The sequence below is a fragment of the Erithacus rubecula genome (genome assembly GCF_903797595.1).
Source record: "Erithacus rubecula genome assembly, chromosome: 2".
Taxonomy (NCBI): domain Eukaryota; kingdom Metazoa; phylum Chordata; class Aves; order Passeriformes; family Muscicapidae; genus Erithacus; species Erithacus rubecula.
Window position 1 is genome coordinate 102,249,217 of NC_136685.1, and position 25,604 is coordinate 102,274,820.

General features: G+C 44.4%; 1 protein-coding gene across 1 annotated transcript in view; it reads left to right on the top strand.

Annotated features, from left to right (window-relative positions):
- Nucleotides 1-17,166: 17,166 nt before the first annotated feature.
- Nucleotides 17,167-25,604, top strand: part of LOC306798748 (TOG array regulator of axonemal microtubules protein 2-like) — a gene marked incomplete at its 3' end in the record, with an annotated part of 29,944 nt that continues 21,506 nt past the window's right edge. The window contains exons 1-5 of the mRNA XM_079298952.1: nt 17,167-17,399; nt 18,582-18,796; nt 20,340-20,455; nt 21,923-21,969; nt 24,417-24,631. Coding sequence (XP_079155078.1) covers nt 17,360-17,399; nt 18,582-18,796; nt 20,340-20,455; nt 21,923-21,969; nt 24,417-24,631 — 633 coding nt within the window. The 5' untranslated portion in view covers nt 17,167-17,359. The remainder of the gene's footprint in view (nt 17,400-18,581; nt 18,797-20,339; nt 20,456-21,922; nt 21,970-24,416; nt 24,632-25,604) is intronic.

Consider the following 25,604-nt stretch of genomic DNA (forward strand, 5'->3'; position numbering starts at 1 on the left):
AGATTAAGGGGTTGTATTTGACATTTAATTTCTGCACAGCTGGAAAGAGAAATGAGATTGTCTGTTGTTCAACTCATTAATTTTCCCATCCGAGAACATCCAATCATCCAAGAACATAGCCGTATGTTGTTTCATTATTAAATATAACAGGGAGATGTTCTGATAATTTTTTTTTATCAAGTTCTTATTATTTACAATTCATGGACAGTGGCAGTCTCTGAGCTCTCTCTTTTGCTGTTTTCTGGTGCATTATTCAATTAACATTGCAATCTGCAATGTCCAAAAGAAAATATGACAAGGCCTGATAAGCAAGCAAGCAGCAGAAATATGCAATAATGTTTAATGAATTACTGCAGTGCCATGTTTGGAGATGTTCTCTTGTATTTACACAACACATTAACTTGTCACTACTTGGGATCAAGAATAGCTGTATTTTTTGAGGCAGGATCAAGCTCTTGGGTATGCCAGTGCAGTTTTATCCAGGAGGCCAAGGAAATGCCTTGTGTACATATAGCACTGCCATTTACTCCTGGCTTTTTAAAACACAGGCAATGCATTCCCCCTCACTCCTCATTCAAGCACCCTTTTCATCACTTTTGTTGGTGTTAAAGACAGAGGAAGTTTAAGGTAGCAAAGTCTCTTCCAGAGAAATCTCTTACAGATTTTCCAGGGAGACATGAGACTGAGTACCCACACATTGCCATCTTGTATCCCTCAACAAGTCTCAGTGCTGGAGGTCCACAGAATTTAGCACTGAGAACCATTTCTTAATTCTCCATCTGGAGAAGCTAAACAGATAATGCTCATGGGGACATCCCCAGCAATTGATAAAGGCTGTGAAGGGCACCTGTCAGGCATGATAAATCTGGGGACTCAGATGTATTTGCTGCCAGGGTATCTAGATTTCAGGCAGGAAAATGTTCTTCAGTCTTCACCCACCCTGGAAGACATCAGACTGCAGAGCAAGGACATGAGTGGCATGAAGAGAAGCTTTCATGGAGGCCAAAGAAGTTTTGGTTGGTGGCATATGAGAAAAGAATAATAATTAATCTTTCTTCAGTATTTCCAACGTTACATCTTTTCTTTCTCAAGGCAGAAATTTCCCCTTGCCAGAGAGGTCCAGGGTAGGAATTACTGAGTTATTTACACTCTGGGTTTAGGGTACCCTATAAGGAATGTTTGAAGCTGGAAGTTCATGGGCACAAAAAGTATCTGCATGTATTTTACACCCAGTTTGCTCCCTGGTTTTTTTCCCCCGCTTTTCATTTTAAATTCCCTTTTTATTCAATGGAAATGAAGGCAAGTGACATAGCCACGCTTAGAATAAAATAAGAAACTTGGGAAAATACAAATTAATGCAAAGCCAAAGGTAAACCACTGAAAATAATTGAGAAATATTGTACTAACTTCAGTGCAATTCAATCAATGTCTATAGGGAAAAGCAGGCAAATAACATTATTGGAATAAAGCTCCTGAGAAAACACTTAGAGGATTTGGATAAGGCAGATTTGGAGAGAAATAAAGAGGTTATTCTGAGTTAGTATAGAGCACATTTATGTCCTAGTAGACTTCTACTTGTAATCTTCTTGTATTTAATGCTAACATTGGGATCAGAAGAAAAACAGACTGGAGTATGGTTCAACTGTCTTGATAGGATAAGGCTTTATCTGTAATCCCTAGGAAAAAGGATGGTGGAAGACTGAGCTGCTAAATATGGTAATAGCCATAAGAAAACTATTTTAGGAGGTACTTGAAAAACAGCCCACAGATCTTCAAAAGATCTACAGATTCCTCTTGACTGAAATGGAAGATTTAGGCAGTCTGGAAATCCATTTTCCCAACACTTGCTCATGAAAAGAAGCATAACTATCTTTCAACTCAGGCTAGTAAGCCAAGCCTAACACCCAATGTGATCATCACATAGCAGGTGTGAGCCAGCCCACGAGCTGTGAATTTCAAGGGGCAAAAGACACGTTGAGAAAAAAGACAGAAAGCAGAGGGTGTGGTAAGGAGGGCTGGGGAGGGCAAGTGGGCTCCTGATGGAGAGAAGAATCCATGGGAAGTATGGTATAAAAGAGAATAATGAATAATGACTGATGAATACAGGCTCTGTTTCTGCACAGGGTGGACAAGGGCCCACCCAGATTTGGGGACTGATGTATATTTTACATAGGGTTTGGGGACAATTTAGCAAAAAACTAAACAATATCAGAAAGATTTTTTTTCTTTCAAGTTTATCAGTGTTACCTAGTCCTGGGTCATCTCAGAAGTAACCCTCACTAATAAGACAATATTCATTTATTATTAGTAGTCTTTAAACCTGCAACATGAGACATGGTTTAGTGGTAGATTTGGAAGTGCTGGGTTAACAGTTGGACTCGATGATCCTAAAAGACTTCTCCAACCTAAACTATTCTATGAATCTTTGATTTCTTTTTTAATACCATCTGCAAAAGGCATTAGACAATAGTCCCTCAAATTTACATTAAAACAAAGCCAAGTGAAGCATTTTAATAAAACTACATCTTGTCAATCTCACCTCATTTCATTTCCTCAATGACATAAAATTAGATTAGGATCACACAAACCAGAAAAAGAAAAATAAAGGTTTTGTAAGTCAGTGATGCCTAGAGCATCATCAGTAACTCCATACAGAAGACATATTTAACATTAATAAAAAGAATGCATGACACAAACTAATGCACATCCTATTCTTCCTTTAGTGGCCACTGCTCTTTTTTAAAAATAAAGTCATGGCATGGAGATTAGATCATACAACAATGGAAAAGAAAGAAGAGTGAAGAAGACCTGAAGCAGCTTTTAATGTCAAATGTCCACTTTCCTGCTTAGCAGTGTTTCACTAACAGGTCAAACATTGCTGGTCAGAGGCAGCACAGTGCAATCCTGCACATCCTTCTGCCTGAAGCAAGGGGGAGAATAATCTGGTTTCAAACCACAGCTGAAGTTATTTTGTTGGAGGGGCACCAACTGTCTTTCAGGTGCTGAATTCCTGATCCAGGAAAAAAACCTGAAAAAAAACTGGCAAATTCACACCTGCTATGTGATGATTACATTGAAAAATGGCTGCTTTTCACTATAGTTCAAAAAATTCTAAAAATACAAATGTAGTTTTCCTCAATATTTCAAGTGATATTGTTTCCCATATTTGCTATTAAGTATAACAACTGTAACAATTATTTAAATACCACTTTCTTATTTATAAAAGTTGCATGTATAAACAGATGAAACACTAATACTGAAGTGCTGCACTGATAGTTGACCCAATAGCATTTATGTGGGCTGTGAGAAACATCATTGCTGCTCTAATGATGATGGCATATTTACAAAATTCACATGGGATATTTTGTACACGTACTTTCAGATGGTGAGTATTCCCAGAGAATATTTATGTTTCCCCTCCTTGCCTTGGAATAAATACTATTATGATATTATTTTTGGCAATAACAATGAATATTGCTAATAAAATGTCTGGAGTATCCACTCAGTCAAGCCAGAAAGACCATGGTGGCAGATATGCTTCAGCACAGCTCTTTCTGTGCTGGGCATCTACAGCTGAATAGAGAAGGTATGTAACAGAACATAGGAAGAAGGAAGGGAAAGAAGATGCCCAGAGTCACACAGAAAGTCAATGAGAACAGAGCCCAACACCTGGATCAGACTTCAGGGAAAGCACAGCCAGAGCTCAGTGTATGCCGTTTTGGAAAACCAGAGAACATCTCCTAGCATCCCTCATCTAATCCTTCTGCTGCTTCAAAAGAAGCTTAAAACCAACAGTGTAATGCTATGCTTGCACTTTATCTCGAGTCCCTGCCTGATATGGCATGTCACAGAGAAACAAGCTTTGACTCCAATTAAAACCCAGCCTGCTCATGTATGAAATCAACTCTAGTAAATCAACAGAGCCCTGAAATTTAAGCTGGTGCAATTTTAAGGTACATTTCCCTTTCAAAGGCTGAAATGAAACACCTCATAACAGTATTTAGTCAGAAGACATGTTGCTAATCCCACATGGAAAAGCAGCATTAATCAGTATGTTTCTACATGCTGAAAACAAAGAAGCAGCAGCCCTGGGCAGCGAATATCTTGCAGGCTAAATACAGATCAAAGTTTTCAGCCAATATGTTTAGAATATATCCTTAAACCACCTGTTAACCAACAGAGTCCCAAAAGACATTCCTTTGACTAAGGATGGTTTGCTTGGTAACTCCATCACAGACATTTTCCAGGTATCCACCCACCACCAAGCCACCATAAAGTCAGCATTCATCCACTAAGGAAAGTGCTGGTGGCATTTGCCTTGGAAAGAAGCAGCTGTGTCCATGATGCCTCCTTCTTGTTCTGTTTTGTCCTCTTGCAGAAGAGCCCCTCCAAGGAATGAGATCTGCCTCTTTAATCTCCCCATTTTCATGTCCCATCAGCTGGAAAGGTGTGCTGGGCTGACCAAGGTAAAGTCCACAGCCCTTGCAGTGCTTTGCTTTGCACTGGTAGCTGGAAGGATGTTGATAACAGATCAGTGTTTTGGCCACTGCTGAGCAGAGCTATCCCACTGACATTCCTTCAGCATCAAGGGGGTGGGAGTGGGCAAGATCCTGGGAGGGAACACAACCAGGCCAGCTGACCAAGTTAGCCAAAGTGATGTTCCATACCATACAGCATCCGCTCAGATATGTAAGCTAAAGGGGAGAGGAAGAAGGGTGACATTCGTGATTTTTTAGTGTTTGTCTTCTGGAGAAATCATTATGCATGCTGAAGCCCCGCTTCCCAGGAAGTGTCCAAACATTGCTGCTGATGGGACTATTTTTTTCTCTTTAGCCTATGCACACACAGATCTCTGATTATTTCTTTCTTTCTATATTTCTGTAATAAAACTGCCTTATCTCACCCTGCTGGTTGTTCTCCATCTTATTCTTTCCCATGTCCCAGTAGAAAAGGGAGTGATGAAGCAGCTGAGTGGGCACCAGGCACCCAGCCAGGGTAAACCAATTACAAAAGGTCAAGCAAGCAAGATGTTTACCAGGGCTCTTCTTTCTTCTTTTGGGCAATACCTCCCACAAGATTGCTTTTGCTTCCCTCAAGAGACATTTACCAGAAGCTTGTGCACCTTTTTTATTTTGGAGATGATTGCTATCAGCAGTGGAAGAGCTCTTCAAGATTGCTAACATGAAATGCCATCTCACACTATCTAATTTCCACTTCTTGTGCATGCAAACCCAGAGCAGCACTCACGAGTTCTGTAGCAGTTTCTGACATGCCAAATTATGAGCATTATTACAAATTTAAATATTTCTCAAGAAGTGCTATTTGAATAACTAAGAACAAGATACAGGTTTGCTTTCAGGATGATTGCAATTGAATGGTACCCCAGGTATCAGAAAAACAGATCATTTTTGAGGGTGACAGGCACTGGTAATGCCAAGGACACATGCAGCTGCTGCCAATGTACATATTCCTACCCTCACTGTTGTTTCAACTGAGCTTTACTTTCCACTAAGCCCTTGGAAAGTGCATATTGGGTCATTTTAGAAGAGCAATATACACAAAGATTGCTTTTCTTGAAGATCAAAGAACAGAGGGGGTAAAAGCAGGTCTGTAGTTTCATTATACTCAGCCTCCTGACTTGCAAGAAGTGTCCTGAATGCAAGTCCAGCAGAACTCCAGTGTAATGAGATATTTCATGGGAATTTTCCATGCCTTGAAAATTTCAGCCAAACTACAAGTGATAAGTCAAAGTGAAAAATAGCTGTCACTTAAAAAAACAAAAATCTTGATTTCTCTGAGGTCTTTGCTATATTTCATTATATTCCTAATACACACATTTGAGCTAATTTTTCTGAAGGAGTGTTAAAAAACAAGGAAGAAGAATCATAAGACTTTTCAAGGTTTCATTACACTTGCGAGAAACCAATCCCTTGCAAGTCAGCAGGACAAAATAAAGTACCCTATATGGGACAAACCATTAAAATTTAATCATTTTATGAATGTATAAATATTAAATTTATGTCTTTCCCACTGAGCAAACACTAGAGGATTCTGCACAAAAGAAAAAAAAAAAGCCCTCAATTTCACATAAAATTCTGACCACTGCATCCTCACCTTTGGGACTTACCAAAGGTGTGTCTTAATTCTGCTCACAGGCAAGATTATCTAAAAAAAGCCTCATCTTAATTTCTTTACCTCTTGTAATGAGGCATTCTTTGCCTCTTGAATGAGTGGATCAGTGCTCCTACAACATCAGACTTAAACACAAAACCTTTTTTTTTTTTTTTCCTGCATGAGGAAAGTATAATTCATGTGATTATTTTATCTAAAAACCACTTCTATTTTTCTTCTAGGTAGATTTTTTGGAGTCGTACCATACCCCTAAAAATTTGCTAATCCCATTTCCGTTCATATTGCATGGAACAAACCTGATTTATCAGTTTTGTTTTATCAGTTGGGCTGATGGAGTGATTTTTTCCAGTCTGCAGGATCCATGTGACAAATCTAATACTAGGCATATATTTCTTAATTCTTATTTTTGAAAAGAATATAATTAGTGTTTCCATTTTTAAGCTAAGAGTTGTTTAATTAATATCAAGAAAAGACCCACATCCTGAAGATGTTACACTTTCTTCTGTTGGAGAGATACTGCTTTTTAACTTTCTTACCACTAAACTGAGGCAGAACTCTTGTAGTTTAGAGGCTAGGAAGTTACTAATGCCAGAAAAGCAGGAAAAGGAGATGCTTTTGGTATCTTATACTGTGGTGAATGCACAAGAAGAGAGGATTGCTGTCTCCAAGAGCATGTCCTCCTTGTGATAAACACATAGTTTTGGCCTTCACCAATATCAAAGTGAATGCTATGTGTTGTGCATTATAATATAATATGAGCTTTCTGTGGGAGTCCAGGGTTTTTCCCTGGCTCCTTTGGGGGTGCAAAAACCCCCCTGGCAGACCCCTCAGAGACCCCTGAGTGCTGCCCAGGAGCTTCAGGGGCTGGATTTGGCTCCTTGGGAGAATCTGCCCACATTGAGAGAAGAGACACAGAAAATAATGATGAGTAGAGTGTAAATTAGAATGTTAGAACGTAGATAAATAGGTTTTCTTGAATGTTTATGATAAGGGACACGTGGCCAAGATGGAGAATTTGGTGGGTGGACACCTTTTCCTCCTTCTTCTCCATGTCATCCATGTTGGGTGACACATTGGCACTCTTGGATTGGTTGGGGTCAGGGCTGGACCATTTAATAAAATTGTATTGTATTGGTAAAATTTTGTAAACATGTAATACGTAGTACTAACTATATAAGATAAGCCCTGCCTTGACCAGGCAGATTCCACCATGGATGCCAGGCTGAGCAGACCGCTGCTGGCCAGGCAAAGTGTCCCAGAGATATGAAACAATAAACTGTCCTTGGAAAAAGAGAAAACTGTCTCCGGCAGTCTCTCTTCGGCGGCTTCGGGGAAAACCAGGTTTTGAACCACCCTTCGTGTCCCTCTGGGGTGATCTCGGGGCAAAGGAGAAACCCCAGACTGGGACACTTTCTTGGGAGTAGCTGTGGCTGTGAAATGATAACTACTGCTTTTATTTTTGTAATTAACATTATTTGGCAACAATGAAAATAACCCAGACATATTTGTGAAATAGCTGATGTTGATTTAGAGTACTTGTGGTTAACTTACAATAACTGAGCTAAAACCATCTGCATGGTCAAATAACATTTGAAGAACAGATGTGATGAGAACCCCTGCTACTGACACTATCAACAGCTGTCACCTGCTGAAACCATTGAGCCCTTGTGAGGAGCTGACACACGACCCTTAAAGCCACATCCACAATTACTACATGTGCTCTAAAAGTTGGCTCAGGGACCAAACCATGCTGAAGAGTTCCTGGAACATGTAAACGAGTTCAAAGAAATGTTTGAATATGTATAATCTTTTTGAATATGTATTTGACTGATGCAATTGAAAGGTTATATAAGAAGAGTTGCTATGATTAGCTGGTGTGCTTCTGGCTGTGCACCAAGCACTGTTACTTTTGCTTTATTGATTTTGTCCCCTGTTGCCCTTTATTAAATTTTTAAAAATTCAGATGAGGAGTGAGGGTCCAGGCAAGAGGGAGAAAGGCAATGTAGAAAGAGTGACATTCACAAGTGTTTTCAAATAAAAAATATTTGCTCTTCTTTTTCCCTTCTCCTGTTTGAGAAGCTCTGAACTGAATGGCAATCCAAGACAAGGTGTCCCCTCACAGTAATTCAGTGCTACCCCAATGTGGCAGCTCAGAGAGTACTGTGGATTTAATCAGCATATTGAGTTTGATAACCAAGATGCCTTGGCAAGAGCAAACAGAGCTTTGAAGATAACAAGATTGGATCAAGTCTGGAGACAGAAAAGAAGATTTAACTAAGTACAAATGTAAAGTTTCTCTGTGTGATGCCCAGTGAATGTAGCAAAAAATTACTAGTCTTGGTAAAAATGGTATATAAGCATATGTAGCTCAGAGTAAAATTTGGATTCTGATCACAAGTCAGTAGTCCCCATCTCAATCATTAGTACCCCAGAGGACTGCTTACCTTTCTGGTGTGCTGGTGCATGAACTGGTTTAAATCCAGAAGAACAAAGAAAGCTGTCTCTGTGTACAAAATGGAAAGAACTTTGAAGGTTCAAAATATTCCTAAATGAGATTAAAAGCAAATAAGATTAAATATTGATGCAAAAAATTTATGTATTTTTATTAATAGTAAATGAGGTGGAGAGAAAGGAAGGGAAGGAAGGAAGGAAGGAAGGAAGGAAGGAAGGAAGGAAGGAAGGAAGGAAGGAAGGGAAGGAGGAGGGAGGGAGGGAGTAGGGGAGGGAAGGGAGGGAAGGAGGGAAGGGAGGGAAGGAAGGGAGTAAGGAGGAAAGGAAAGAAGGGAAAGGAAGGAAGGAAGGAGAGGAAAGGAAGGAAGGAAGGAAGGAAGGAAGGAAGAAGGAAGGAAGGAAGGAAGGAAGGACGGAAGGAAGGAAGGAAGGAAGGACAGGAAGGAGGAAGAAGGAAGAAGAAGGGAAGGAAGGAAGGAAGGGAAGGAAATGAAGGAAGGAAGGAAGGAAGGAAAGGAAGGAAGGAAGGAAGGAGAGGAAGGAAGGCAGGAAGGGAAGTAAGGAAGGAAGCGAAGGAAGGAAGGAAGGAAGCAGAAGGAAGGAAGGGAAGAGGAAGGAAGGAAGGAAGGAAGGAAGGAAGGAAAAGGAAAGGAAGGAAGGAAGGAAGGACGAAGGAAGAAGGAAGGAAGGCAGAAGGAAAGGAAGGAAGGGGAAGGAAGGAAGGAAGGAAGGAAGGAAGGACGGAAGGAAGGAAGGAATGAAGAAAGGAAGAAAGGAAGAAGGAAGGAAAGAGGAAGGGAAGGAAGGAAGGAAGGAAGGAAGGAAGGAAAGGAAGGAAGGAAGGAAGGAAGGAGGAAGGAAAGGAAAGGAAGGAAGGAAGGAAGGAAAGGAAAGGAAGGAAGGAAATGAAGAAGGAAGGAAGGAAGGGAAGAAGGAAGGGAAGGAAGGAAGGAAGAGGAAAAGTGAAGAAGTAAAGGAGGAAGGAAGGAAGGTAGGAAGAAGGAAGGAAGGAAGGAAGGAAGGAGGAAGGGAAGGAAGGAAGGAAGGAAGGAAGGAAGGAAGGAAGGAAGGAAGGAAGGAAGGAAGGAAGGAAGGAAGGAAGGAAGGAAGGAAGAAGGAAGAGGAAGGAAGGAAGGAAGGAAGGAAGGAAGGAGGAAGGAAGGAAGGAAGGAAGGAAGGAAGGAGAGGAAGGAAGGAAGGAAGGAAGGAAGGAAGGAAGGAAGGAAGGAAGGAAGGAGGAAGGAAGGAAGGAGGAAGGAAGGAAGGAAGGAAGGAAGGAAGAAGGAAGGAAGGAAGGAAGAGGAAGGAAGAAAGGAAGGAAGGAAGGAAGGAAGGAAGGAAAGAAGGAAGGAAGGAAGAAGGAAAAAGAAGAAAAAGAAAAAAGAAAAGAAAGAAAAAGAAAAAGAAAAAGAAAAAGAAAAAGAAAAAGAAAAAGAAAAAGTAGTGTGCAGTGGGGATGGTGGGGGGACAGGGTAAGGGTGACAGGGGGCAGAGGATAGGTGGAAGTTTATAGTCCAAGGTTAGAGGCAGTTTATAGTTAGTCATAAACTATAATATTTCAGTCTCTGACAGCTGGAGTCTTGCTATCCACTTTTCTCATTTGCACTTGTAATCTGGAATGGTACCCACTAACAAGGATGTTTTTCAGTCTAGAGAAAATCTGGACTGGTTAAAAAAACCCAACCAACATAATCAAAAATATTTCTGCTGAATTAGGATTAGGACATGGTTTGGAAACAGAGTATTTGGAAAGAGAAAGGAAAATACTCTTGTTCCCTGTTCTTGGTTACAGAGAACTTCCAGCAGTGTTCTGATCCCAGGAGACATCTCTTTTTCATTTCCATTATGTCGGTTATATTGGATTATGCAGGGAATCTGGATCCTCTGAGGAACATCTTCCATCTCACTCCTCCCAACCTCCCTCCCCAACCCTGGTAAGGCTTTAGTTAATGTTGAGGTCTTTAACAAATTAATAGACCTTTATGCACTGTGTCTGTCTTCCCCAAGAACTTGCTCGTAGTGAGATATTGTCAGCTTCACAGCATGTGGAGGCAGAGGAGATATATTGCATTGTCTTTTCATTGAGAAAAAAAAACTGTATTGACAAAGTCAGGTCTGGATCGCTACTGTTAATAATTTAGTGTTGTAAGGCAAAATTTGCTAGACTTCTAAAGGATCTGAGCATAACCTGTGGAGGGCCAGGGGTCTGCCAGAGAGTTATCAATCTCCATGTCCTGGAAGGGAAGATGAGGAGTTGTCTAAAGGGCATTTAAGTCATGGAGACAAAAGTCTTCTCCCCACAGTTCTTTGGCATTTCTGTCAATGTACCCCAGTTCTGTTTTCCCCATTGGCCTATTGGGCCAGACCGTCCTTATTATTCCTATATGGTCTTTCCCTAGAATGTTCTCCCTTACCCTGATCCCCATTGGTCCCAGTTTGGTGCAGTGTTCCATCCCTGTTACCCCATTTGTTTCCCTGGTTCCTTACCCTGCCTCTGCACCACTTTTCTCCATTCTCATTGGACCCTGATCCCATGCTCCACCCCTCTTCCCCAGATTTAAACCTAGACCCTTCCTTGTTCATGGGTGATCTTCTATCCCTGGATCCCTTTGATATTTGGCTGCATTAAACCTCATTGGATCTCCATACAGAAGACTCCTCTTTTTTCCGTCGGCTCTATTTTGCTAGCTGTGGTTGTGTGGACCTCGTGTGTGTTCATGTGCCTGCCTGACCGCCTTTACTAAAGCTGCTTTTCAGGAAGGTAGCAGCACTTCACCATCTAGTGCATGCCGCTACAGTAACCTGAAACTGCAAATTTTCTGTGGGCTTCTCTCTGGCAGCTGGATCTAGTTTGAAGTCCAGGCAAAGGCATTTTTTGGATCATTAACACTGCCCAGTGACTGAGGTATTTTTCCTGCAATGGTGTTTTGGGTTTTTTTTTGATAAAACTATCCAGGTATTCACAAAATAAGTAATGTGTTTCAATCGCATTTAGCAGATTTAAAGGGTTAGCTTCTCCTTGCTGTAATATATGGCTCAGGCTGTGTTAGACCAAAATGAGTTTAAGATGGATATCCTGAAGGAATGGTTCACGCCATGTAGTCTGGCTGCTGAACAGAATTTCCTAGGGTGATAGCATTCCCATCAATGCACTCAAAGGTTGCAACTGCTGAACAAAATCATTGTGAGAACATCCCCTTTGTATAAGCAGATGTTCAACAAAAGAATTAACCATTTTGAAGGGCTCAGTGAAGTAGAGAAATACAATCCCTGAGGTAGGAGCTACGACAGAATCCACAACTATGGTCATTTATGCACATATGGGATCAGTATGCAGGTGCAAGACTTGACACCATCACAGCCATAATAAAGGGGGGTAAGTCACATAGAGATGTAAGGATCAAGAACTGAGGAATGTTATTCTTCCTCTCCTAATTGACATACCCACTTGGGCTAAAAGACAGTTCATGCACTTCCCAAGATGTGCATGTCTCCCTTTGATTATCACCTGAAATTCAGAGTTCAAACTTTTCTGAATCCCAAAGGGGCAGTAACAGTCACAAGTCTTGTTTGCTGCTTATCTATGAAGAGTAGCATGGATGCAAAGTGATATTGATCAACAAATGTGACTCTCCCTCAGACTTGTTTTGGATGCCAGTTCCCACACACAGTTCCTGTTTTCGCAGATTTTTTTTTTTTAATTATTATTATTATCTGTTTTCACAGATAATTTGCCAGAGCTGAGAAGTATGGACTGTCCCTCACAAGCCTGCCTGAACATTCACATTGTGTGCTTGAATGGAGAGCAAGACAAAGGGAATCGTTAGTGGGAATACCCAAATCCATCACAGGAAAATGTGATCAGAAGTATCTTTATGCCTTATTTTTAATGCTGTAATATTGCACAGGACCAGCTGTAGAAACTTATTTTTCACAGAAAATGCATTTTCAACCACCAAATTTCAATTTTTCATTATATGTGAATGGTTAATATTGCTTTATTCCTAAGACAGTGTTAGAAAGGACTAAATATGCACAGAGGCTGATGGGCTATTAAGAACCTAGATTAAAAAAAAAACAAAAACAAAAAACCACAAACCCTCAAAATATTTTGCAATCAGCAAACAGCAAGAGCCTGTTATATTTCTAACATTCTGTTGCAGGCTGGGGAAAGGACAATCTAGAAGGCAGCACAATATTCTCAGGCAATGCCACCCAAGAAGTGCACCTTCACTGACAAAAACTCACCTGAGCTGGCTCTGCCCTGCTGGTCTTGCCCCCGGTGTTCTTGGACGGAGGATAGGTGAGCAGCTGCTTTATGGCTGCATTTTTCCATGCATTCTCAGATAGTTTCGGCATCTGGCTGAATCAAGGAGGGGAGGGGAAGTGGGAGTAGGACTTTACAGTACTTTTGTCTTGCCAGAAGACAAAAATTACCTTTTTAAATAAAATTTTTCAGTGCTAGAAAATATTCAAGTGTTTCAATGAAGAACAAAGGTATTTTATCATAATTCAATATAAATTATAAGAACACTAGTAAACAAATGTCTTGGCTTCTCTCTCTCAGCTGTGGGCACTTTCCCCTTGGTGCAGATCTGGGCACAGCCGGCAGGGGGCGCCGGTGGCTCCCGGCCGGGCAGGGCGGGTGCGGTGATTCCCCTGCTCCAGCAGGGGGCGCTGTGGCGCGGGGCTCTCCCTCACGATAATGGCGGGCGGGCTGAGGAGCAAAAATGGGCTGCAGCAGGAACCTCAGAGCAGCGGCTGGGACTGCAGGGCAGGCTTACCTGGGAGAGCAAGCAAGAGGTAGCAGAAACTCCTGTGGGGGCAGCTGTGGCAGGGGCCGAGGAGTGTCCTGGCAGGGAGGGGGTGGGTGCGTGGCTACAGTGTAGCAAAAATGGCGGGGCTGGGATGTGGCTGCCCGGCTCCCAGACACAGCCGGGAGAGGCTCCCTTGGAGGCAGGGAGGGGCTCAGAGTCCCAGGGTTTCCCGTGAGGCCTTAAAAGCATACACCTTGGGCCATACAAGAGTCTTGCCAGGGCTACACGCAGGATGGATCCAAGATAAATCCCGCTCATGATACTTTACGCCTTTGTAAGTTTTGGTCCATTTACATATTGGGAGTTGATTGTCCAGTTACAGCTTCAGGTCACGAAGTTCCATCCTCCTGATCCACTCCTTTCACTTTGCCATTGTTTATGCTTTTTGGGTAGTGGTTGTCCTCAATTCTCAAGCTGGAAAAGGACTGTTTTGTCTAACTCCCCTGTGAAGAGAACCTACCAACACTTAAAATGAAGTTCACAGTCTCACACCAACTCAGCACAGAATGTGAGAAATGTGAAAGCTTAAACTAAAGGCATCCATAGGAAGGACTCTGAGACCTTTTCCTGTGGTGTGAGCCCATGGAAGCAGTGGAGCCAAGGAAGATCTCAGCTAGAAACTGCACTTCAGGCAGGTTTTCTCTGTTTTTAGATGCTCTCCATGCTCTCTTTTAATTTTTTGCCTAGCTTTTCACTGCTTAGCAGCTCTGCTCACTCGCTTTAGATTTCTGTCCAGCTTTTCACTGGTTTCTGTAGTTCTAGTGGAATGCTGTTTGTCTCCCCCATTGTACATACGAGATCACATCATGGTCACCAGATATAACATTGATTGGAGCTATGGTCGGAGACAGGCGACACGACTCTCTGTGATCCATGTGACAAAAAGCCTCTTTATTGTTCTGAGCCCTCTTTAAAACGAGGGTCTGGATTTCCTGGGCATACGCATGTGATTGGATGGGAGTTTGGATTGCTCAGCTCTCTGACCAATGGATCGTCATTGGGTGAAATCCATGTTTGGGTTTGAATATATGTTATCACTGTTCACCTAGGGGCCTGTTTGTTGAACTAGGCTAATCAAACTGAATCTCTTATCCATGGCTAAATTAATTGCCTAGCTACAAGCCAGCTTTTGCTGTGACAGGAGTGTTGATCTGTTGGGGGGTACAAAGTCTCTGCAGAGAGATCTGAACAGGCTGGATCATGGGCTGAGGCCACCTGTATGAGGTTCAACAAGGTGAAGTGCCCCATCCTGACTTTGGCCACAACAACCCCATGCAGGCCTCAGGCTGGGGGCAGAGTGGCTGGAAAGCCACCCAGCAGAAAAGGTCATGGGGGTGCTGGTTGGCAGTGGCTGAACGTGAGCCAGAGAGTGCCCAGGTGGCCAAGAAGGCCAAGAGCATCGTGTCCTGGTATGTGCTTTAGTGGTGGCCTTGGCAGTGTTAGCAGTCTCAGGTTATCAGGGGGATTCTCTGGTCTTAAAGGTGTTGTCCAATGGAAACAGTTCTACCGTTCTAAACTTCCATTCCTTTTGAAGGCACTAGTCCCAAATAGACCTGCGTTTGTGTTTTTAAGGAATTCAGCATCTACCTTTCCTTGAAAGTAAAAGGAATAATGCTTTAAATGCTCTTGAAACACTGTTATTCTTTGGCCTTAAGGTGTGTGTTTGAATTGAGGTGCTTTTGTACAGAAAGGTTGGCCTTTTCCATGGGATAAATGCAGGCAACTTAGCTGCAATGGCACTTGTTTCATCTGCTTTTCTGCTTCTTTTCACCATGGGTGGCAAATTTGGGAATATTTGTCTTGTCCTTTCAGTTCTGGCTCAGATTTGCTCACGGATGTGTTGTAAAATCTTATCTACCCATTTCTCCTGAAAAAATCTTGCTGACTGGTGGAATTGCTAGAGACAAGGCTTTCAACCCAGTTGCCAGCATTATTAGCCCAATGTCCCTGCTTAAATCCAAGTATGCTCATATTAAAAAGGAAGAAACTATTCTAACTTCCTTGCCCCCTCTCCATTTTTTTAGTAGCTCTTGGGGCAAGTGCTGTATGGCATTCCAAGGCTTTGTTATCAAATGTGAAAGTGTTGAAGTGTTGTTGCTGCTGTAGCAGCACCCTGAGTTCAGTGGGAACAATTCCAGAGCACTGGGTGCCACAACAGTGGGCACGGTGAGAGACTCGTCTCCACTGCCATGGTCATCCAGCCGTGGGGAGAGCAGCTGCTGGGGCTGCCCCCATTCTGCCGACAGCAGTTTGCCTCCAGCATGTGGACTGTGTGGCCATGCTTTTGACAGAATGTGGAAAATGCATTGTTTGAATATATTTTTATGTTGTCTACCTACACCTGACTGGAGCAGTCTGGAAGGCAGGATGCCCTGTGGGCAGGGCCATGGCAGGGATCAGTGGCTGTCACTTGCACTGGCAGTGTCATTTTTCCAGGCAGGCTCCTGATACAGCTGTGGGGGAAGGCATCAGCAGCTGAATCAGGCCCAGGGAGCAGCAGCAGCACATTGAGGAGACCCTCATCTGCAAAGAGCCCCTGACCCCCTTTGCTCCCCCATGGCAGCACAAGATGATTCCACTGCAGGTGAAGGGTTGCAGCAGACTGGAGACTCCTTCAGCCAGGACTTGCTACAATATCATTCCTGCAGCTGTGCTGGGAGGATGATGGCTGCAGCAGGTGTGTCCATACTCAGGAATGCTGCTCAACTCAGGGAGGCAGAGTATGTACAAAAGCTGCATTCAAAGCACTGATCATGAAATTCTGGAGCCACTGGCAAGTGCAGCAGCTCTTCTTCATTCCATACAAGTGAGAGCCCAGCCTTGGAACCTGTCCCTGGGAGCAGGGAAACACTATGAGTATAGTTCTGAATTTTCAGGGACAGTCAAAACGAGAATCCTTTTGAGACTGATGTTGCAATGTTGTGTCTGCAGGAAAGAAAGCAGGATTAAACCCCTGCCACAATGAAGGAGAATCTTTGCATGGCCAATTTACACCCTACAGATACACTGATCATATTGGCCTACTGAATACTGGGAGCATCTAATGCAGAGTGCAAAGCTTCTTTGAATAGATAGGAGAGATGAGACTTGAAGAAATAGCTTTGCTGATGCAGGAAAATGGATCAGACCCACTGGTCCCTTGGCTCATGCTCAGTTCTGCCAAATCAAGCATGATTAGTTTTAACCACTCTGTTGGAGAGTATTTCAGAAGGATCTGCCTCATGCTATTTCATTAAGAAAATTTTGAATAGTCAAGAAGTGCCAAGATCAGAAATGTTTTGAGGCAAATCATGTTCATGTTTGGTTTGGGTGTCTCTGCAATAAAGAAAACAGGAAATAAACCCCCAAAGCAATAAAGCAGAACAAAGGTGGAAGGTTTGATCAATTTGTTCCCTACAGGTATTGGCCAACTGAATTCAGGGGTCATCTACTGGGGAGTGCAAAGCTTCTTTTACTTCCAATGCCTGGTGCCATTGTTTATGTACCACCACTTTATTTGTTGTGAAGAGAAATAAACAAAATCCCACACCAACAAGTTGCAACCCAGAACTGAGTGGAAATTACAGAAATGAAGGCCTTGAAAAGTAGTTTTGGAAAGTATCAACTTCCTAGACAAACCCTCAGGCCTGGCTGGGCCGGGCCCGGGGCTGGCTGCCCTTGGGAAGGGAAGGGAAAGGGATGGAATTGGGTTGGGGGCTCTGTTGCCATGGAAACAAGAGAACCACAGGTGAGTGCATCACAAAGGGGCAGCCCCGCGCTGGGGCTGGGAAGGTTGTGGGTGACACAGACACAGCGACAGGAGACGCGTCTGGCTCTGCCTGTCTGTGCCCACTGCTGGTGATTGGAGTCACCCCACCTTGTTCTAGGGCTGGGGACCAGGCTCCTGTCGCTCTCTACTCCCAGAGAGTTCCCAAATTGAACCCCAGATACTTCTGCAAGGCAGAAGCACGGGTACAAACATGGATTTTACTGGAAAAGGAAAGACCACAGAAGGAAAAGGTGAGGATAGAAAGGAGCTGCAAGGCCTGAGCCAAATGGAGAAAAATCCCACCAGCTTTCAGGGAAAATTGGTTCATGGTGGTCAGTACTGGCTCTATGTCAGAGTTGGTGGCTGACAGCTACAGGTGACCCTGCAAAGACACCCATGGCACCACAACATTCTGTCATCAGTTTACACTGCTTTCTCCTTTTTAACAGTAGCCAAATCACTCATACTATCAGCCAGGTCAGGGACTGTGGCCACAGCTGACCACAAACTGGACATGGTCAGGAGGTGCAAGTCCTGTTTCTTTCTTTGCCATCAATGTTGGGTCTCACTACAGATAAATTTCCTGGGTTTCCTCTCCTTGGTGATTGGATCCAACACTGAGGATGATCTTACAGTGCTATAAAAACACCAGCAAGGCCTGCCTGCTTGCTGACAGCTCTTTGTGGTATGCAGAAATAGCAGTCACAGCTGTGTGGGCCTTTACTGGACTAACATAAAGAAGGAAACTTTTTCCCCCTCTTATCATTGGAGCCTTCTACTTTGCCCATCAGACTTGCTAACTCAATAGTATTCAGAAGGATTAAACACAAGATAGTTCCATAAAAATAAAACCCAAGAAATTTTCTCAAAATTCAAAAACCCCTCTAGTTCCTCACTCATTAGATATCTATATGGTGGGATGAAGGAAGGAGTTCACCTAACTCACCTGTTCCCTTGTGAGCATGGCTCAGCCTCACACAGAGGTAAGGTGGCAGCTGGGCTCCTCTCTGCCAGGAGGAAGAGTCTTGTGCCAGCCTGGAGAGCCTGTGCACATTGCCAGGGAACAGTTCTGCCCTGCAGGTGCCCCCTGCCATGAGCTATGCTGCTCCCAGTGCCCCATGGAGCTGTAGGGCTGCTCAGCTGTGGGGCATGGAGAGGAGCAGGAGGCTGCATGTGCAGCTGAGCCATTCCTGGAAAGCACAGGGCTCTGGGCTCCCTGCTGTCCCACGGCAGCCCAGAGGCCAGGCTGTTCCCCTGGCAGCTCTGTGCATGTGGTGTGCCCCTGGCCTGCCTCAAGGGGCTGCTGGCAGGAGCATGTTTCCCTGTGCAGCTATTTAGAAGTTTCCCGGAAACATGTCCCATGGAATATGGAGCTTCAGATGCTTTTATTTTACATTGTGGCCTCAGTTACATTTTGTGTCTCCGCTTTGCAGGCCTGACTGGCTACCCTCTTGCCCGAAAGTATTTCCTGGCAAATCCTTCTATGCTCCTTCCCTCCAAGCCATTGCCTCCCATCTGGAAGAGCTATCCTCCTACCAAGCCAAACAACTTGTTCAGAGGAGAGCAAGAAAATGGGGAAAATGGCACTGGCTATTATGGTGAAAGTAGAAACAACCAGGAGCTGAATTCAGAGGGAAAAGGTCATAAGGTAAGAAGACCAAGCTAAGTCCGGAGCAGTAGATTTTCAGTTTATGTGCTGTTGGAAGAGCTCGGAGAACTTTTCCTTTGGTGAGTGCCCAGGGAAGCAGCGGAGCCAAGAAAGATCTCAGCTGGACACTGCACTTCAGGCTGTCTTTGCAATGGGGGTGTACTGCAGAACTCATGTCCTGAGCGTGTATCAATAGCAGGAGAGATCTTTGAATGATTTCTGGGCTCTGTATTGGTTTATGCTCTACCTTATGGCTGAGAAAACCCCAAGAAGAAGGCAGAGCAGCTAAAGTTGTCCAATCTGGCCAAGCAATCCCCCTACATTTAGTAACCTACAGGTATCTGTTAACCATATCTATGTCTTGGTGGTGTTTTCTGTCAACTCTGTCTGGTTGGGAAGGAAAAAGCTGGAACAGGCAGTCCTGCAAAGCCAGTTCCAGGTTGTCTCAGCTTCTGAGTTGTACAGCCATGGTCTTCTGCACAGTTGCCTCTGATGCTATTTCTAGACTTCATCAGCTCTCTGGGCAGCTGTGTGCTCTGGCATGGCTCTGTCCAGAGGGAAGGGATGGGAGGTGGCCATGGGGAGAGCAGCCCAGAGCCCAGCCACACGATTGCCTTTGCAGCAGGGCCAGCACCTGCAGTTGTTTTGGGGTTGCCGTGGGGTGCAGGAGGAGGCAGATGAACAACAGCTTTGATAGACAGAAGGTCAAGTCAAAGGCTTGTGTACTTCATGTCAGCCTTGCAGAGAAAGAGCCCAATGTATCCCTGACAGGATTTGATCCTTTCACTGGAGTTTGAACTAGTCCTGATTTGGCTCCTTAGCTGTGCCAGAAATGATGGGATACTAAGGAAGGGTGTGCATCTGCCCCCACTGCCTCCACTCCCCTTCTGGGCCATGACATGGGGGCCCAGAGAAACTTGGGCAGGCAGAGAGCTTCCAGAGAGCAGCAGGGCAGGGAACTCTGCTAATCTTCCTGAATGCCAGTGAGGCTGAGATGCTGGAGGTGTGGGAGCTGGAGAGCACCTATCATCCCGAGAGCTCAGCAGCTTCTGGGCTGAAAGGCTGCTGGAGAACTGTAAGAGGGAGGGGCAGCAGCAGAAGAAATGAGGGACTTGAGAAAAGCAGGTTTTGACATGCTGCAGAATGGCTTTGTGGAGACGTGGCTGGAGATCAGCAGTGGCTGTGAGGTGCCTAAGGGGCAGGGAGAGAATAGTGATCTAAACCCATTCCCATACCATCCAAAAGGCCAGTGGAGACAGTGGCACCCCAGAACATCTTTATGCCAAACATGTGGATTCCAGCTGTGAATGTGGCCTCACTTGCAGAGAAGTGAGCATGAGGAGAGAGGTGGCAAATCTCGGACCAACCAATGGGCCCAACCTCAACACTTCCCTTTCCACTCCCCATCCAAGGCCGAGCTTCCCCATGCATTTCACTTGTCTTTTCCTGCTAGGTCCCAGTTAAAAGCATGGCTAAATGTCTTGAGCCACAAGTGGTGGAAGGCTGGATGCTTGATCTCAGCACGGTGTTCTAAATTTTCCAGGCTTCCTTGCTGTATCCCAGTGGTGGGGATATGAAGAAGCGGTCACTGGGACTGCCTTTGATCCCCCCTATACGCAAGGCAGCAACTCTGGATGCCCAAGAGTCCCAGGAGATGAGGTAAGCCAAGGTGTCTGCTGCTCCACTGTGCTGCTCAGCTCACTCTTCCTGCCTCATGAGGTTCTTTTGCACAGTCAGCTCTCCCATGTATTTAGGCAAACCTCTGTATTCACCATTTTGCCCATCTCTGATGATCCAGCCCAATGTCAAATCCCACACCATGTGTCCCAAGAGCAGAGGTAGTGGTGGGGAAGAGGAGGCAAGGCTTAGATGCACTTCAAGGCCAGTCCTCTGCTGGGTATGGCTATTGATTCCCTCTGTAATGTTTGTGGTGTCATTTGGGAACTGTATTGCTCAGGTCTGGATCCTGAAGATCACTGAATACTGTGATCCTTAACTGGCAACTTCAGCATCCACAAGAATATGTTTGGACAAATATGGGCTGCTGGAGAGGTGTCTGCAAATTCCAGTTCTGCTTCTTTTACTCTTAACATGGGGAGTCGTTGTTCATGTGCCAACATTTCCTTTGTTGCAAAGAGAATTACCGACAACCAACAAAACTAACCCAGAACTCAGTGGGAGTTACAGATAAAAGGCCGTGAAAACTGTCTTTGGAAAGCAATTCCTTGATGGGTGTAATTGTCAGATTCTGGAGACCGCTGTGAGTTGCCAAATGGTGGGAAGGGATCCCAAAGTAAATGCCAGGAGTAACTTCTCTGTGCCTGGGCCTCCACTGTGAAATGAGATCCCAGATAAGTTTTGGGGTATAGATGTACAGTCTGATCAATGTTGGATATTGAGGCCTGGGATTAAAATCCAAAAGGGCAAGGTGCTAGGGAAGAGTTCAAGGGGTCTACCTGATGGACAGATATTGCTTTGGATGGGTGTGAGAAACTGCAGCTTTCAAGCTTATCGAGATGATAAAAAAGAATGAATAACAAGAGAGAAGGAGTCACAGAAGTATCATTCCAATTGAAAAGCTTAGGTAGAGCTTTTAAAGTGCAATCTAGATATCCTTGCCTAGCAGCTGAGTTGGAGAAAGCCTTTTTCTTGAAAGAGCAATGGGGTGGAATATCCTTCTCTGGACACAGCACTGCTCTGAATACATGTAGCACGAGACTGGCCCCAGTGTAAGGCACGAGCAGGCAAAGTCAAGCTTTGGCAGCAGCACCAAAGTAGCTGCCCCCCACACAGACTCATGTCTCAGCTTAGCAGGTCTTGCTGCTTCAGAGAGGCTTGTAGGAGCCACTGGGCTCCAAAAGGAGAGTCAGCAAAACTGGGGAGTTAGGATGCAAGTTGAAAAATGATTGCTGTGTTTCAGCTGCAGCTTGGTCAGCTGTGTCTGACTGCAGCAACTGAAAGCTTAAGGACAATTCATCAGCTTTGCATCATGTTATGTTGATGTGTTGCATTTCCTGTTTCTTCTGAGTGACCAAGCTAGGAAGGTTTGCCTCCTTTCATGCTACACTCTTCCCTCCATTCTCTTTCTCCCTCCTCATATGTTCATTTGTCCTCCATTTTCTCAAGGGCAAGATCCAGCAGCAGAAGCAAAGAAAAGAAGTCTGAACATGCAGGTAGGTACAGGGCATGTCTGTCCTAAAATGCCCATTGGAATCTTAACTCAGAGGTGACATTTTGAGAGCTTGGATAAAAACCATTCTTTTAACAATTTGTTTAAAATAATTTAAATGCCTTGATGGGCTCAGTGGACTCTCACAGATCCCAGTCACTGGGAGTGTGCTCCAGTGGTGCAGTGAAAATTCCTCCAGTGTGGAATGTTGGGTGGAAGGAGCTGGAGTGGGATCTTGGGACCCTAGAAATGCAGCACAGGATAAGGAAACAATCCACTCCATTCCACACACGCCTTTCATCTCCATGCAGCCTTTCTAGTGCTACAATTAGTAGAGAAAATGAAGGCATTTAGCATGAAATGAGAAATGTTCCCACTCCTTACCCCTGCCCTTGAAGGAGAAAGCCTTTCCTTGGGGTAGTTTCTGAGCTGAACCCTTGGAAATCTGAAGGAGATTCACGGACATTGCCTGGTTTTGCACATGAAAAAATAAAGAAACCTCCTGTGACAGAAAGTCATTTTGAATTTTCCAGTTAAGGAGCAGGAAACTTCCAAATGGATGCAGCCTATGCAGGGTCTGAGTTAGTCATTCCCTGACAGCACAAGCCCAAAGCCACTTATGGCAGGTCCACAATAACAAATCTCTTTCCCGACTCTCTCTCTCTCTGTGTCATACACACAGGCTGAGGCTGGGTGAGGAGATTCCTACTGACTTGCCCCAGTCCCCGCCTTGCCTGATCCCTGACAAGTAGAATTGTGCCAGACAAAATGTGGTCTCTGGTGCAGCTGTGTCAGCCAATGCCTTCCAGTTGAAAGCCTCCATGAAAGTCTGTTTTTGTTCCTTTGCCCTCTTCTGGGCATGCAATGATATGAGAGATGAGACTTGAAGAAGTAATTTTGCTGATGCAGAAAAAGGGATCAAATCCCCTGGTCGCTTTGCTCAGTGTTAGTTCTGCCAAACCCTGTATACAGCCCCTTTGGAGTGACTCCTTCATTGCTGATAAGCAGCTGGAATGCTTCATGCAGCTAGGGAGAAGTATTGCTCAGTAAGTACAGTGACATTTTTGCTGGACTCATGCTGGAGTAGAAATGAGCTATCTCGCTTAACCTTACCTGTCTCTCTTTTATTACTGACCAAAGCATTCTACAGGAGGAAAGAACTCGGTTTTAAGACTGTAATTCCTCTCTTACTGCATGGCTGCCCTATGATTTTATCCTGTGTGAGGCCATGTAAAGATTGATTAATCCTCTGAGTTTAATACCTCTGTTGGAGAGTATTTCAAAATTATCTGCCCTCTGCTATTTCCATTAAGAAAATTTGAATGGCCAGTATTAGTCAAGATCTAAAAACGTTTTGATGCACATGATGTTTTTCTTGAGTTTGGATATGTCTGTAGGAAAGAAAAAGCTGGGAATAAACTGATGGAAGAGTGAAGCAGAGCAAAAATGGTAATTTGCAATTGGATGACCAATTTTTTCCCTGCAGAATTGGGCTTCTTGAATACTGGGGACATATAATGGGCAGCGCAAAGGTTCTTTAAGTTCTAACATGTGCTGCCATGGTCCATTTGTCAGGACCTCCTTGGTTATGAAGACAAATAAAAGCAACCAACCAAACCCAGCACTGAACTAATTGGGAAAGGCCATGAAAACTAGTGTTGGAAAGCAATTTCTTTCTATATGTAATTGTCAAATTCTGAAGACCACTGTGGGTTGCCAACTGTTTGGAAGTAAAGGGATCCCAAAGTAGTGGATGGGCAATGAGCAACACAAAAGCAAAGGAGTAGAAGCTCTCTCTCCTGGCTTGCCAGCTCCATACTGCTCAGAGGAATTACAGTGATGCTAGTTTCATGAAAAATGAAAATAAAGCAATTTTTTGAATCATTTATAACTCCCTTGGATGCCTCATCCATTAGATGGATTGATTTTAAAGGTGGGAGTTCACCTAACTCACCTGTTCCCTTGCGAGCATGGCCCTTGCGAGCATGCCACCTTACACAGAGGTAAGGTGGCAGCTGGGCCACTCTCTGGGGGGAGAAAGGGTCTTGTGCCAGCCTGGAGAGCCTGTGCACATTGCCAGGGAACAGTTCTGCCCTGAGGTGCCCCCTGCCATGAGCTATGCTGCTCCCAGTGCCCCATGGAGCTGTAGGGCTGCTCAGCTGTGGGGCATGGAGAGGAGCAGGAGGCTGCATGTGCAGCTGAGCCATTCCTGGAAAGCACAGGGCTCTGGGCTCCCTGCTGTCCCACGGCAGCCCAGAGGCCAGGCTGTTCCCCTGGCAGCTCTGTGCATGTGGTGTGCCCCTGGCCTGCCTCAAGGGGCTGCTGGCAGGAGCATGTTTCCCTGTGCAGCTATTTAGAAGTTTCCAGCAAATGTGTCCCATGAAACATGGAGCTTGAGATGCTTTAGATTTACATACCACCTCTGTTACATTTTGTGTCTCCACTTTACAGGCCTGACTGGCAATGTTATTGCAAATAATCTTCCCAGGCCACCTCCCTCTATGCTCCTAACTGCCAAGCCCTTGCCTCCTATCTGGAAGAGCTCTCCTTCCGGCAAGCCAAGCATGATGTGCTATCCAGAGAAGGAGCAAGGGAAAAATGGCACTGGCTACAATGATATCAGCAAAAAGAAGCAGGAGCAGAGTTCAGAGGGAAAAGGACCTGAGGTAAGGAGACCAAGCTAAGTCCTGTGTAATAGGTTGTCACTTTATGTGCTATAGTGAATCCTGGAGAGACTGATCTGGAACAGAGACTAGAGTTAAAGGAATACTGTAGGTATTTATTAAGAGGCCTTAAAAGGATACACCTTGGGCAGTACAAGAGCTTGGGCAGTACAAGAGCCTGGCCAGGGCTACACCCAAGATGGATCCAAGATGGATCCCGCTCATATTTTTTGCACTTTTATAAGTTTTGGTCCCATTTACATATTGAGGGTCAATGGTCCAGTTACAGCTTCAGGTAACGAAGTTCCAGCCTCCTGGTCCTCTCCCTTCACTTTGCCATTATTTATGCTTTTTGGGTAGTGGTTGTCTTTGATTCTCAAGCTGGAAAATGAATTTTGTGTTAAACTACGCTGTGAAGAGAAATTACCATAACTAAATATGAAGTACAGAGTCCCACACCAAGTCAGAACGAAACCTGTGAAATATGAAAGCTAAATCTTAAGGCATCAATAGGAAGGACACTGAGACCTTTTCCTGAGGTGTGAGCCCAGGGAAGGAGCAGAGCCAAGAAAGATCTCAGCTGGACACTGCACTTCAGGCTGTCTTTGCAATGGGAGTGTAATACAGACTCCATGTCCTCAGCATGTATCAATAGCAGGAGAGATCTTTGAATGGTTTCTGAACTCTGTTGCGGCTTCTCCTCTGTCTTATGGCTGAGAAAACCCCAACAAGAAGGCAGAGCAGCTAAAGTTGTCCAATCTGGCCAAGCAATCCCCCTACATTTAGTAACCTACAGGTACCTGTTAACCATATCTATGTCTTGATGGTGTTTTCTGTCAACTCTGTCTGGTTGGGAAGGAAAACAGGTGTTTGCTGGAACAGGCAGTCCTGCAAAGCCAGTTCCAGGTTGTCTCAGCTTCTGAGTTGTACAGCCATGGTCTTCTGCACAGTTGCCTCTGATGCTATTTCTAGACTT